General features: G+C 35.1%; 1 protein-coding gene across 1 annotated transcript; it reads left to right on the top strand.

Annotated features, from left to right (window-relative positions):
- The first annotated feature begins 2568 nt into the window (after positions 1-2568).
- Positions 2569-14499, top strand: LOC114539398 (L-amino-acid oxidase-like). The gene is made up of 7 exons (XM_028560023.1): positions 2569-2639; positions 7425-7846; positions 9169-9330; positions 10758-10835; positions 12263-12822; positions 13265-13761; positions 14159-14499. Exons 2-7 carry the CDS (start codon positions 7429-7431, stop codon positions 14334-14336), a joined length of 1893 nt encoding a protein of 630 aa, XP_028415824.1. The 5' UTR covers positions 2569-2639; positions 7425-7428; the 3' UTR covers positions 14337-14499.
- The last annotated feature ends 557 nt before the right edge of the window (positions 14500-15056 follow it).

Here is a 15056-nt window from a genome sequence, read left to right as displayed (position 1 = left end):
AAAACCAAATCAATCTACATCTGATCAAAGCATCACCATGCAAAAATCAATAATGAATTTCCCGTTACGAATAAAATCAACGGATTCTTGGGGACAGTTGGGGTACATTTTAATACCATGTTTAGAAGTTAAACTTCATAGCATATTATCATGTAATCAACATATTATTAATGAATCGGTTTGTCATAATTAATTATACTACAATGGATTCTGTGCTGTGATATAAAGTGCTGTACTTGGATTATTGTTTGCCGTTTTAACAAATTTCCCACAATAAATTGAGAGACGATTCATACAAGTTGGAAAACAAAGGCGTGCCGACGAACAATGCATGCAGCTGGTGCTTTTTTGTCTTTAGAGCTGCTTGTCTTCTCTGATCTCTTCGGGGTGTGATGGATTTGGAAAAAAGACGCAATATACTATTCAACTAGCCTACATTCGCATCAAAGCTTAATGGCAATATATATATATATATATATATATATATTATAATATATATATATATATAATATATATATATATATATATAAATATATAATAAATATAATATATATATATATATATATATATATATATATATATATATATATATATAAATAAATTCAAATGGATAAAAGTTGTTATTTCCCATGAGATAACACGTTATCTCACTCTGCAGGGAGTCGCGCTGGCGACATCAAAGTTTCGTCACTCTCGCGTGATTCGCTCTCGACCAATGAAACGATACGAAAACAAAACTTTGCCAAGTGGTATATAATAATTAACACTTATTTACTGCGAACGAAGGAAACATAATGTTTTCTGAGTTTTCGGTAAATAAGTGTTTTATTATATACCACTTGTCAAAGAAAAACCAAACTACAAGGTAAACAACGAAATATCTATTCATAAAAGAGATAATTTCAAATGGATAAAAGTTGTTATTTCCCATGAGATAACACGTTATCTCACTCTGCAGGGGGTCGCGCTGGCGACATCAAAATTTCGTCACTCTCGCGTGATTCGATCGCTCTCGACCAATGAAACAGGGGCGGATCTAGGATTTTTCAAACATAAGTCCAAATTGGGAAATTTTGAGAAAATTTTTCAAATCGGCAGATCGGAATTTTGATTATTTCGGCTCATTTTAGGGTTCATCACAATGCCCAGGAAAGACATGCTCGATTCCGCTTAACAGAGCTGGCGAGGGTCATATTTCAAAACACGCAACTTCGTAGTCTCATATATTATCCCCTTATGATAGCAATAGTTGATTTAACACAAATTAAACAATATCCTCAAATAATACAAACAGAAATATTTCCATTGCTTCGCGTAAGATGCATTAGGCGTACAAGAACTTTACAAAACCATGCTAATCATAACAAACATAATATGCTATAAATAGACGCGAATATTATAATATGCATCGCAAACTTCAGTATAATGCAAATTCTCAAACACTCTAGCGAGTGTTGAGTAAGTAGGCTTTATCCATTCTAGTGCATTTTACGACAGGATAAGTTTTATAACCATAATATTATGAGCATAGGAACTACTAGGAAGATTATGATATATAAACTATATATTGATAATTGATCAGGTTACACAACAAAGCGGCATGAAATCAATAACTGTGAACGAACTTGTCACATGCATGGAACACTCCTAAATCACTATATTTTTAGGTATATTGCTTTATTTGTTATATTATATCGTGTTAAACGTTTCTCTTACCAACACAGTCTTTCATGTTCAGCAAGGATATCGTGATTAACAAATTCCCTCGTCTATTGAAGTCTAACATCAACACAGTTGCTCGCATAAAATCGCTGCTCCACGATAAAGTTTATCAAGAGCCTGTTATCTTGAAAAGTCCTGCTTCGAATGTCCGCGTATCAAAATAATTTTCTAACGATAAAGTTGTAATCGTTTGTATAACAGAATGTTAGAAGTGGAGAGCCTGGCTTCGTTTAATAATAAATTTTGTAATTTTATCATTCTGAAGACAGAGCGATCGAACCCCGTTTAAAGTTCAAGTCAGTCCGGCCACCCCGCAAATCAGTCGAGATAAGTCCGGTAAATTCAAACTGACCAATCGCAATGCAAGAAATGGACTGATTTGGCCCCTTAAGGTTCAAATCAGTCCGGCCACCCCACAAATCAGTCGAGATAAGTCCAAATGGCTTATCGACCAATCAAATGAGCCGGCTGACCCACCCGGTTCTGCGAGTTTTTTGCGTTTTACCGCTGCTCTGAATAAAAGAATATTGCTTTTTTGAAACTGAACCCTTTAAACTGGACTATGACTTTAATTCTTATTACAATCTTGAAGGGGTTAATTATTCATATTTCAAGAAAATTTGAATATTTAATTATCATTTTTACTGCCAAAAATACGTAAGTCGCGCGACTGACTGGACTTACCCTAGATCCGCCCCTGCAATGAAACGCTACGAAAACAAATCTTTGACAAGTGGTATATAATAATTATCTTTTTTTACGTCGACGTGGAGTCTATACAGGGTGTATGTAAAATAATTGAATGTTAATTAGCAAGAACTCGTTCAAGCATACGACATCCGCTCTCCAAAATATCATTGATCGACCCACTTCAATTGCAACAAGTCCACTAGTGATTCGACAGGAAACATTTCCAGGTATATATGCATTTAATTTCTCTTTGATTAATTGCTAACATAATTATTTATTGCATGGATTTTCACTATAGATTAAACAGTGATATTTGCTTGACGAAATTCGCTTTTATATATTCGCTAAAGAGCATGCATGAATCTCAATGGCATGAACACCAAACATCATACAGGCCCTTTTAATCCAAAACAAGTGTTATCATATCGTATCATACCACTATCATAAGCCTAATAAAACGCCTTAAAGAACATAGGAGTCCAATTTGGCTGAGCTTGCCTTTCGATATAATTTAATCAGTGGTGGTGATTGAACCCTTGATGATGAGTCTATGAATAAATAAATCTCCGAAATCTTCCTGTATAGCCAACCGATGGTTTTAGCAGAGAGCAAAATTACTATACGAAAACCAAATCAATGCATGTACATGGGATCAAAGTACTACAATAAGTACAAAGCTCCGTAAGACTATTACTTTTATAATACTAAGTAAGTAAATTAGCTTGTAGGTACATCACGTACGTTTTAACTACTATTATTTACACAGTGCAGAGAATTATATATACAATTACTTAATGGTGTCAATCGTGCGCTTTTCTTAACTCTTGCAACATTTCCACGTGTTTGGATCAGGCCATCCACGGAAACCATTAAGTAATTGTTTCACAAAATAACAAAGACGAGGCCTGAATTTAAATTTAACTTCTTTAAAACTTTAAATTTCCGTGTTTGGATGGGCTGATCTTAACACGGGCTTCGACCAATCAGAACAAGCGTTATATACATGTTATTTTATGGACCTATTTACTCTCTTCATGCAAAAAAATCAATTATACACAGTACGAGACATTTGTGAAAATGCTTCGCATTGACTAGGGGATTTTAAAGCTACCAAGTTGATGAAAGATGATTAACAAAAAAAAGCTAATTAGAAAAAACTCGTTCAAGCATACGACATCCGCTTTCCAAAATATCATTTATCGATCATTTCAATCGCAATCTTGAGGGAGAGCAAACAAGTCTACTAGTGATTCGACACCAAGCATTCCCAGGTATACATGTATCTCATTGATTAATTAATATTACTATCATATTTATCGCATGGATTTCCACCATGGCATAAAATTAATATAAACAATGATATTGCTTCACGAAATTCACTTTTATATAATTTATTCGCTATTGAAGATGAACACAAAATATTGTACAGGTCCTTTAAATCGAAAAAAAGTGATTATCATGAAGTGGTATAATATTATCAAAAACTTGACAAAACGCCTTAGAAACCCAAGAGTCTGAATTCAGCTATGCTTGCCTTTCGATATACTCATAACTCATTAGCTAGCGATTGAACCGTTGATGAATCTATGGATAAATCTCCTAAATCTTCTTGTAATTGCCAACAGCTGGTTTTAGTAGAGTCAGAAGACAGCAAAATTACTATACGAAAACCAAATCAATGTACACCGGATCAAACTATAACCATGCTAAAATTAATTAATAATGAATTTCCCGTTACGAATAAAATGAACTGATTCCTCGGGTACATTTTAAAATCATGTTTAATGAAATGATTAATGGAATCTTACTGTTATTATTGAATCAGTTTGTGATAATATTATAATCTTATAAAGCCTTATAATGTTTATAATCTTATAAAGCCTTATACTTTGATTACGTACGGTTTGCCGTTTTGGCAAGTTTACAACAATTAATTGAACGACGAACCATGCAGCTAGTGCTTTTCGTGTTTAGAGCTGCCGGTCTTCTCTGATCTCTTCGGGGGGGGGGGATGAGGGTTTTGGAAAATAGACACAATATACAGTATTTATTCATTTACTTGGCACCGCCTCGTGCTGTATTGAACTTCCCGTTCTTTGTTTATGAACTGACGTGCTTGTAAAACCCGATAACGCACTCACAGAGTGCTTTTAGTACTAGTTAAGATACGAGCGGCCGATCTGTATGGATATTGTAAATCCCATACATGCAAGTCAGCCGCGAGTATTTTTATAACGTGGTTTTAATTGAAATGAATAGATTAAGCTTAATGCATACATAAGGGCATGTGTGTAACAAAGTTATGAATACTAATGTATCAAAGTTAATATACGAATTACTAATTCATAAGAGCTTTATGGGGAAAGATTTATGCATGCATGTGACCAAAATACTGCGCAATGATTGGAAGTTAGGCTTATTAATTATTCATGAATTTAACAATCCTTTTTATACATCCCGATGTTCTGAAATTTGCTCTATAACAATGCATATGCCTTCAGTTTGGGGGAGAACTTTTACACTTAAGGCGATAATGCGAACGCAGCCTCAATGCGTGAAAAATGAATGTCAATTAGTAAAAACGCGTTCAATCGTACGCCATTTTCTTTCCAAAATATCACCGATCAACACACTTCAGTTTCAATTTTGAAGCAGAACAAACAAATCTAGTGGCGATCCGACATTCGACAGCAAACTTTTCCAGGTATTTCTAGGTCGAAATTATATAACTACTGTTATTTACACAATGCAGAGTATATTTAGTATTTTCGAAAACCATCAATTATATTCACTACTAGACATTTGTGAAAATGGATTTATTATATTATATTTATATTACCAATACTAGAAATACATGCATGTAAAATCCCGTTGGCTGAATTAGTTAACGTATAATTCCAACAGTGAAATTTAATTTATAGTACTCGTCTCTGCTGAATGCATGCTTGATCGAAGTCGTAGAAGTAAAATCCTATATCAAGTATAATTATTAAGTTGACTATCGCGAGTTATCAAATACAACTATAATCATAATTGTACTACGAATAGTTTTAAATATCAAACTTTTTTTAGAAATTTTGAGTTTTTAACGAAATTCAGAGGTGTCATACATTTGTTGATAAATCCACATATCAAACTTACAAATTACGTCTATGCTTTAAAATACAAAATCTGCCCATTTACTTGTTTAAAACACATAATTTTTCACCATTCATTGAAATCAAAGTTTTCCAATCCGAAGAAATCTTTTAAATTCTCCTTTAATTAATTTTAATAGTCAATTTTGTCGTATATTTTCAAGATCATCCGATTAAAAAATACAGAATACCCCCCAAACTTCAAAACATAAAAAAACTATAAAACATAAAAACTATAAAAGCATGGAAACTAAAAGAAATACACCATTCATGTAGAAATGACTAACGTAGACTTTGATATAAAACATATTTATCTATCCGAGCGATATTGTTGGGGCAAATTAAATTCAAATTTGAACTGCCATTTTTGAGAATGTCCAGAATTAACATAAAGCATTACATCAAATTAAAATTTAGTTTACTTGTTCATTGTTTCTTTCTTACTAAAATAATGAATTTTTATTTACAAAAGGATTAACTAATACAAATTTACTCATCAGAAAAAGCATTTCGTTGAGCCTGAATGCATGCACTTTGGAATGCAGATTTAACCGACAATGCTTCTTTCCTATACGAGTTAATTCGAATTCCAGGGGATATCAAATGGACCTTTTTCCATTAAATGCAACTTGAATTCATTTTCAAGAGTAAGTTTGAAACGTAAAAGACTACAATTAAAGTTAAAATCGCTGAAGTTAAAAACTTTTCAATGGGGTGACATGTATTTTCGAATTGATTTAAAAGCCAATTTTTGTCGATATTTTTACAAATTTTGAAAGTACCTTGCGACATCAAAGCTTGTATCTCCGATAACATTGTTAATTAATAATTATTTAGTGTTATATATCAAAATCTAAGTTAGCCTTGCCAGCATGCAACGAAGTTTATTTCAGCTCAGTAGTTTATATAGATAGATGATAAGGAGGTCGTGGATATAGTTTTACCTGATCTTTCCAAGGCCTTTTACAGTATAGATCATGCGTTACTATTGAAGAAGCTCAATGTGTTGGGAATATCAAATACGCAGGAACAACTTGGTTCAAAAGTTATGTGAATGAACGCAAGCAGGTTGTGTGTCTTGAATCGCCACTCTCTGAAGATCGTGAAATCACCCATGGGGTTCCACAGCGTTCGATTCACGTTCCTGGATCGATGTTATTTATATAATTATAAATGATCTACCGATGGCACCAAAAGCATCTTCTATTAGGTCATTTGTTGTTGATTTGAAACTTTTTTTGGCCTTTCTATTCAACGCAACATTTGGAGTCTGTGCACGTGGTTGTCAAACTTAACCAGGATCTTGAAAGAGACCTCGTGTTCCTTAAATAGTCTCTTTATCAATCCAGAGAAGACGAAATTCCTCATGTTTGGAACTCGTTACATGTTGAAACAGATACCAACAAATGTTCACTTTTCAATAATGAGGAAGGAACTTACACCTGTACATGCAGATTTAGGTGTTAAAGTACTTAAAGTACGACGAGCATATCACTAAATTGGTTTCCTCTCGTGTAGGAAGCCTATGTCAAATTAACAGAGCAAAGCATATCTTCGATAAGAAAACGCTACTTCGTGTAATAAATGCCTTAATCGTTAGCAAGCTCTATTACTGTTCAACCATATGGTCAAATTCGTCAAAGAAAGTATTGCAAAATTACAAAAAGTTCAAAATTTTGCTGCACGTTTCGTCACGGGAAAAAGGAAATTCGATCACATTACACCATCTTTAAATGAGTTAATTTGGCTACTAGTTAAATACATGGTACGCTTCAGAGACACCGTAATGGTTTTTAAATGTATTAGAGGTATGACTCCATCATATCTCCACCGCATAAAATTAATTTTCCTATAACAATTCTCCTTATTTTCTAGGACAATGGCAACATCATATCTTTTAGACAATCCTCACCTCCTAAAAGGCGTGAAACTATTTAGGGAAAGAATAAAAGGGAAAAAAGACCTTGTTATCCAACAGAGTGATATTCTAAAAGATTTCCTGCTCAAAATCCAAAATGACGGATTGAAAGCGGCTTATGAGAAGTATGACTACTCGCCACCTGACCCATTTCAGCTAAAATGTCAAAAATCTGAGGTACAGGAATATATGCCACCGAGGAATATTAAGTATGACGTCATTATTGTTGGAGCTGGTATGGCTGGCCTGGCCGCAGCGTATGAGTTGAAGAGAGAAGGGCTGAAAGTGAAAATCCTGGAGCAGACTGATCGCTATGGTGGTCGAGTATTTAGTTATGACGAAAAAAATGGGGGTCTAGCACCCGGATTATATGGCGAAGGTAAACTTAAGAAGACTTGTGGGTATAGTTTTTTAAAATATCTGATACTTTTTATTTTTTTTAATCATTTTTAATCTCAGGCATTTTTATCATTTCTCAGCAAGGTCGTAAAAATGTTTTACACAATTCTTTCCTTCTCACTAAAAATATGGAAGTAACTTTTTAAGCCTACAGCCCCAGATGTTTCTATGATGATAGTTGAAGCTTAGGCATCATGATCCCATAGTCTTTCCTGATTGGCTATGGCAGCTGCATGGTGGAAAATTACGATATCCGTAATTTTTTTCCTGAAAAAGTATTTCCCAACTTTTAGCTTTTTTATTTTATACAATAAACTATTAGTCTATTACTGTAGTGTATGCTGCATAAATCAATTACGCATAAATTAGCTTTGGAGAGGAGAGAAAAGCGTGGTTTTGTGTTGCACGAAGTCGAGAATTGTAGCTCGATAATCGTTGCTAAATATCGTTGGAAATATTTCGTAAAAGGGTTAGCTATTGTTGACAAAGGTAGGATAAACGCTAAACGGATTATTTAAAGTGATCAGATCCTCTTTAGTTTTTACATGTTGATCTTTAAACCATCATTGATATTTGGACATTTATTGTCGAAGCTGTTTTTTACGTTCGATCGATCAAGTAAATAATCTATACCCCTATCGGAACGAAGAAACAATTACAATTACATTCCAGTAAAAGTGAGCTTTGATAAATTAAATGAATAAGGTTTGATTGTTTTATAAGACTAGTCACGGTTGCTGAAGAGTAACCGATCGAGTATTTTACTAAAAAAAACAGTATTGTTATCAACTATTTTAACAATTCCGGATGAAAAAAAAATTCCTTTTCGTCTCAAAAACGATCTTCGCGCCGGCTGCTTGAGATCCTGGGGAAATATTCTGAGCTTCTACCTCGACCTTCAAGCTCGTATATAACTCAATATAATTATTCAGTTCTGCCCGACGAATTTCTTTTGCGAGTGCAATAGCTTACAATAGGTGGGTTTCACTCAAGGCTAATAGCTACATAGCGAAACACTTGGTGGTCAACGTCACACATATTGCCAAATTATGCGTTGTGAAAGTGAGGAAATTTCGTTAAATTGCACATAACATCTACTCAACATTAGGCCAAAACCTACAAGAAATATTTTACTTCATTTTATAAATATTTTTCCATCTGGAGTTGACCACCAAGTGCTAAACCTATCACGTGACTGAGACCCAGCTATAGAAATCCATGATGAATAAAACCCCCCAATTATTTTTTCTAGGTACGCCACTGCTCTCGCCTTATCGATTGTTAACTTTCTTTAAATTTCAGCTGGAGCAATGAGATTGCCTGGTGCTCTGGATGAACCGGATGTTAGACCGCATTTTCTTACGGATGGATACGTTGAAAAGTTCGGAATACCGACAAAAAAGTTTTTAAATTATGATGCAAATGGCCTATCTATTTTTTACGGATTGAAGGAGAAAACAACGGGTATGTAATATAAAAGATTTAAATAGTCGAGCTAATAGTATATAGCATTATCAATTTCGCATCAAAACTGTCCAGAAATAACCTAACACTGCTGTTGCGGTTCGGTTGCGGTCGACCGATAGCAACTGCAGACGACCGCAAGGGAGAAAAGCGATCGCGGTTGCCGTTCGCTTCCGAACGGAATGTTATAAACTTCTGGAAGGACAACACAATAATCAAATCAAAAACATCTTAAGAAAGGTCTGTCAAACCGAGGTTTGACCTATGTTAACTGCGGTTCTTGCTATGTTATTTCTGGACAGTACTGTAGTTTTCGAGATTTCACAGTTAATTGTCATATAAAAGTTTTGGCGAGAGGCCAAAATGTATTATCAAATCCCGTATAGTGTTTTTTGCGAACATTTTGCATACAGAAAAAAAGAAACAAAAACCTGTATTTTGTAAACCTATAGTTTCTAACTTCTAACCTACCGTTGAGTACTTTTTTTTAAAAGTTGGTCGCCCTTTCGGTGCACTTTGGTGTACTTCTATCAAGAAAAACTTGAATTTCATCGTCGCTTAATTCCCCAAATCTTGTCGCCATTTTGTCTGCGTATCTCTACTATGAACTATTATCTGTCTAGCAGTTAGCCAATCAGATTGCACGTTAGTTCACATCAAACGCTTGGGTATATAATAAAATGTGATATTGACTTCAAAAACGAAAATATCCACTTTTCCCATCTACGCGTACTGTAGAATTATGTCGGATATCGTATTGGGGATACGGAAAGTTGTTTACCAGACTTCCACAATATGCCTCATTGTGTATATGCTGGTAACTCGATTTTATTCATTCATATTTGTAGAGCATGAAAAATATGAATAACTATGTTCTGAAGAAATCATGTGAACCAAATGGCATAGATGTAGGAAGTTAGTAACATTTGAATGGCGCGCATTTGAGTGGCATTTTCCCACTATGATGGCTGGTGCCGTGTGATGCAATTTCAAACCGCTCGTATAACTAAACACAAATGTTCAGAAAAAAGGTTAAACCTGTTTCGTATACACGTTTCGTATTTGGCGAAATTACTCGAATTTGGTAGGGTATTTTTTGACTGACAGCATAAACTTTTGAGCAAAATTTAATGTTCCGGGGGGGGATTGTGTTATTTCAAATATCCTCATCCCCAGTTGCCACGGTCATGAGGCCAGAAATGATTATTTTCCAGATGTAACTCTTTAAAGTCTTTGTCGTGATGTTAATTTTTTGTTATTGAAACAAACACGCTCTTCTCGCTAGGTCATGAATTAGGTGAAGGTCTCCTAGGTATTTTTTTACCATTTATACGGCGTATAATGTCCCTTTTGCACATGCAATGGCGGAAATCGACTTTGAGTCAGTTTTCTTACCCGTAAAACATTTAATGATCCTTTTTTGTTAGGCTGGGAAGAGAAACATTTCAACACCGTTTGGCCAGACTGGAAGAAAGGGATTAAGAACGTCGATATTGAAGATATCGGTAATAATATCTTACACTATTAGAAGGATCTTTCCTGCAACCAGATCAAACGAAACGTTTGATGTTTGTTTTTATTCTGTCTGAAAACGGTTCGTTGAGCAGCTTGCATGAGAACGATTCGTGGAGAATAAAGTAATTGTATATTTTGAATATACTCGTGTGTAGGATAATTCTTTGCCAATATAGGCAGCTCCATGTGATAAAAGTATACCCAAACAAAAAATGATGTTTCGTGTCATGGATGGCTTCCAGTAGCGTAGCCAGCCTGTCGATTTGTTCCGCTATGCTAATATTTTGGTGTTCACTCACTGTGAAAACAATAGATTTCTAAAGACATGAATAATTATAATAGCTCCAAATTTACATAGCGAGACAAAATCGTACGCCACTGATGGCTTCTACAGTTTACTTCGAGTTCAATGCCCATTCTTAAACGCACAAGTCATAGAAACTGTTACGCGTTTGATAGCTATGCTTATTAAATCAACAGAGGTTTAAACAAAGCTTTGATTAGAACAATGTAACTTAATTTCTTATGCACGTATTACATTTTAAATAACAAGGGCCCGGTTGTATCAAGCCCGTTTAGCTTAAACGGTGGATAAGCTCAAAATAGAAAGCAATTTTATCGTTTTATTCAACAAGCTAACTAAATGTTTTTAACCTGAATACAAAGATACTGTTTACAATTACATATTCAGTGCATAATATTCAAGTTGACTCATTCAAGAGAGATGTAAGAGTGTTATTTAATTTTGACTTATCCACCGTTTAAAGTGCCTATATCACTTGTGGGATCTTTACGGATTTGAATAAGGCTTGAAAAATTTGTTTATAAGTTCTACAACCTTTTTTTGATACAATTAAATAGTTTCGAAAATACGTCGGTTTGGGCCGGACTGGGACTCAGGAATGATTTGCAAACACGCCGTCTTTTATAATGTAAACATGAAGAGTTTCACTGGCGAATACTTTGCGCTTTTAAAGAAAAAAAATGCGGGAACGTTGCGTTGTGTACGGCTGTAGAAACTGGGCGAGTTTTTCTCAAAATATTTTACGTTATTGGAAGATCGAAGTAGAATTACAATTGATTATTATGTTTGACTAGAATTCGTTCCTGAGTCCCAGGCCCCCGAGCACGACGGAAATTTAGGCAAATCGTCATGTTTAGATGTAAATATTTCCGAAACTATTTATCTATATCAAAAAGGGAGGTAGAGCTTATAAACTAATTTTTCAAGCTCTATTTAAATCCGTAAAGATCCCACAAGTGATATAGGCACTTTAAGCTAAACGGGCTTGATACAACCGGCCCCAGCACTATATTATACACTTCTGTAACAAAATAATATTATATCTATTTTCATATGACTCGTAAAAGCTATGTTACTCAGCGCAGTTTTTTTCTTTGTATAACTCATGTTTAGGTGAATATTATAAAAGAACAACTGGCGTTGTTACCGATCAATTGATTGACTGGTTGAAGGAGGCGGTTGACATTGAGGACGAAATCGCAGTATGGCAACAATGGCTGAACATTTGGAGTAAGTTTACATTGGAAGGCTTTCTAAGAAGCAGTGTTGATGTTATTCGTGCAAGATTGAAAAACGATGGAAGTAATTCATCAGAGCATCTCGACTTTGAGATGCTTGAAAACCTTCTACCGTGGTCTGAAGATGCAGTTCGTGGTTATTCTGTGTTCACTTACGCAGAAGAACTGGATGTTGCATTGGATCATCATCTTCGCTATGAGTTAGGACAATGGTGGACACGTGATATGCACACTTTGGTTGGTGGTATGCACAGTTTACCGAATGCATTCCTCAGTTCAGGACAAGAGGACTCGTTGGATCCTGCAGATTTAGAACTGAACCAACAAGTTTACAAGATATCTTATTACTCCAGGCCCCTTCAGCCTGACAGAGATTATGTCAGTGTAACCTGTTATGCCTCAGGAAAAAACCAAGAACGTACATACAAAGCACGGGTTAGTCGACTAAATTACAATGATCATTAGGTTTCGCATCAAATGTGGTATACAAATTGCTAAAATAGAAAAAAACCATTGAACTAAGAGACTCGACATAACTGTCATGAAGAAATCCCTCCTAATCTAATTTTGAGATTTTTTTAATACCACATTTGATGCGAAGTTGTTAGAACTTAGAAGGCGCTGCCACACTGCTCTTTAATTTTTACCGGACATATCATTAGCTTTGTCGACTCTTCGCTTCAAATAAAACGCAATGCATTGAGTATATAGCCGAAATGTTTTCACCATATACGTCATGCTAGGCAATCATTCAAAACCACCCCCATTTTTTGTATCATCAACGTTATCATAATTGGAGAGAAAAAAGTAGCATAAGAGAAAAACAATACGTCAGACGTGATATAGTCTAATAATGTTGTTTTAAAATTTAATGCAGGCCGTAATCGTTACCACTCAAGTGAACATATTGCGGCAAATTACCTTTGAACCAATCAATCCCAACAAGGAAGTGAATGAGGCTCTGAGGAAGAACATTCAAGCTATTGAAGACATTTTCACTGGACCTTCAACGAAGATCATACTGCAAACCAAGACTAGATTTTGGGAAAAGAAGAAGTACGGCATCGAAGGCGGCCTTTCCAGGACCAACCTACCAATCGGTCAAGTATACTACATCAAGCCAGATCCGCAATATCTCAAGTCCACCAAGCAAGGAATAATGTTGATTTACACATGGAAGAATGAAGCAGTTCATTTTGGTTCCCTGACCAATGATCAAGCAGAAAAGCAGGTTATTGAGCAAGTTGCAAAATTCCATCCTGAAATCGAGGAAAAAGGAGCGGTGGAAAAGTGCATTGTCCATGCCTGGAACAACCAACCCTCTTATCAAGGTGCCTATGCTATGTTCAAGCCCACTCAATATAATAATCTCAGGTATGAAATAATATTACACAATAAAGCTAAAGAGGATTATTTTTACTTTATTCGAAATAAATTATAAACTTTTTACTCTTTAGTGAAACTCGTAATAATAAACTCATTGATCTCTTAAACAAATAATGATATCTTGATTAATCACCGACAACATATTCCCTAAAACTCTGTACATGTACATGTTAATTAAACTTGTATATATGTACACATTATATAGCTAGCTTAATCTGTGTTTACATGCAGCAGATGGCTCCAGCTCTTCTTTTATCGTCAAATATGTGTTGGCATGTTTTTTTCCTGTTTGCTCAGTTTAGAAAACGTATTTATTTTTTTGAAAGAAGATACGGAAAATCAAGACACAATTACTGACAACTGTATTTTTTTAAAAACCTGACAGGTGTTTGTGGGATCCAATGGGCAACGTACATTTCGCTGGAGAAAACCTATCATTTACCAACGCCTGGATTCAAGGAGCTCTGGAAAGCAGCTTGAAATCCGCATATCAAGTTTATGCACGCTACGTGGAGAGAAATGAAATGATCACAGGAAAGGGACAGACTAGTACGATGGATTAACATTAACACAGTTTCAAATGAAACCGCACTGCGCATATCATTTACTTGTTTAATTTTTGAATAAAATTCGACATCGGCACATTAACAACTTTAAGTAGTGGTTAGATTAGATAAACTTTTTTCGCACAAGAATGGCTCTTGCCAGTTCAAATAAAATTTTCGTATGGTATAAGTGTCTTAGTGTTATTTAAAAGTAAACATTTTTTGCTCCAAAAGTACCGCGAGACGTGCCAGTGACATTGATCATGAGCAACCTTACAATTTAACAATCCAACTCTTAACTTCAATTTAACTTTACGGTCCTCCTAAATATTGGTTTACACGATAATCATTCAGTTTTCAGCTTGATTGATACGAACAATTAGGTCTTAGCGCTAATCCTTTATCTAAATGGCATATAAATATCGGGGATTGGTGAAAATTGGACAAGGGGCGTCTTCACAATTGCTGATAGAGAAAATGTTTCAAACTTTAAGACTCAATTTTGATTATGGACATAAACAAGCCAGTATGTGATGCATATACAGTGCTGACTAGATATACTGTCCCCAGAAAGAACCTAACAAAAACCCCGGTTAACCTCGGTCGAACCTTGGTGTGAGAGACATTTCTTAATTAAGATGTTTTCGATTTGATTATTGTGTTGTCGTTCTGAGCAGTTCATAACATTCCGTCCGGAAGCGACCGGAACTGGAACCGAAACGCAACCGAGCCGCAACC

Source organism: Dendronephthya gigantea, unplaced genomic scaffold (assembly GCF_004324835.1).
Source record: "Dendronephthya gigantea isolate DGI-Jeju-01 unplaced genomic scaffold, DenGig_1.0 000202F, whole genome shotgun sequence".
NCBI lineage: Eukaryota > Metazoa > Cnidaria > Anthozoa > Malacalcyonacea > Nephtheidae > Dendronephthya > Dendronephthya gigantea.
The sequence above is the reverse complement of the archived record's forward strand: the minus strand, read 5'-3'. Positions and strand labels throughout refer to the sequence as shown.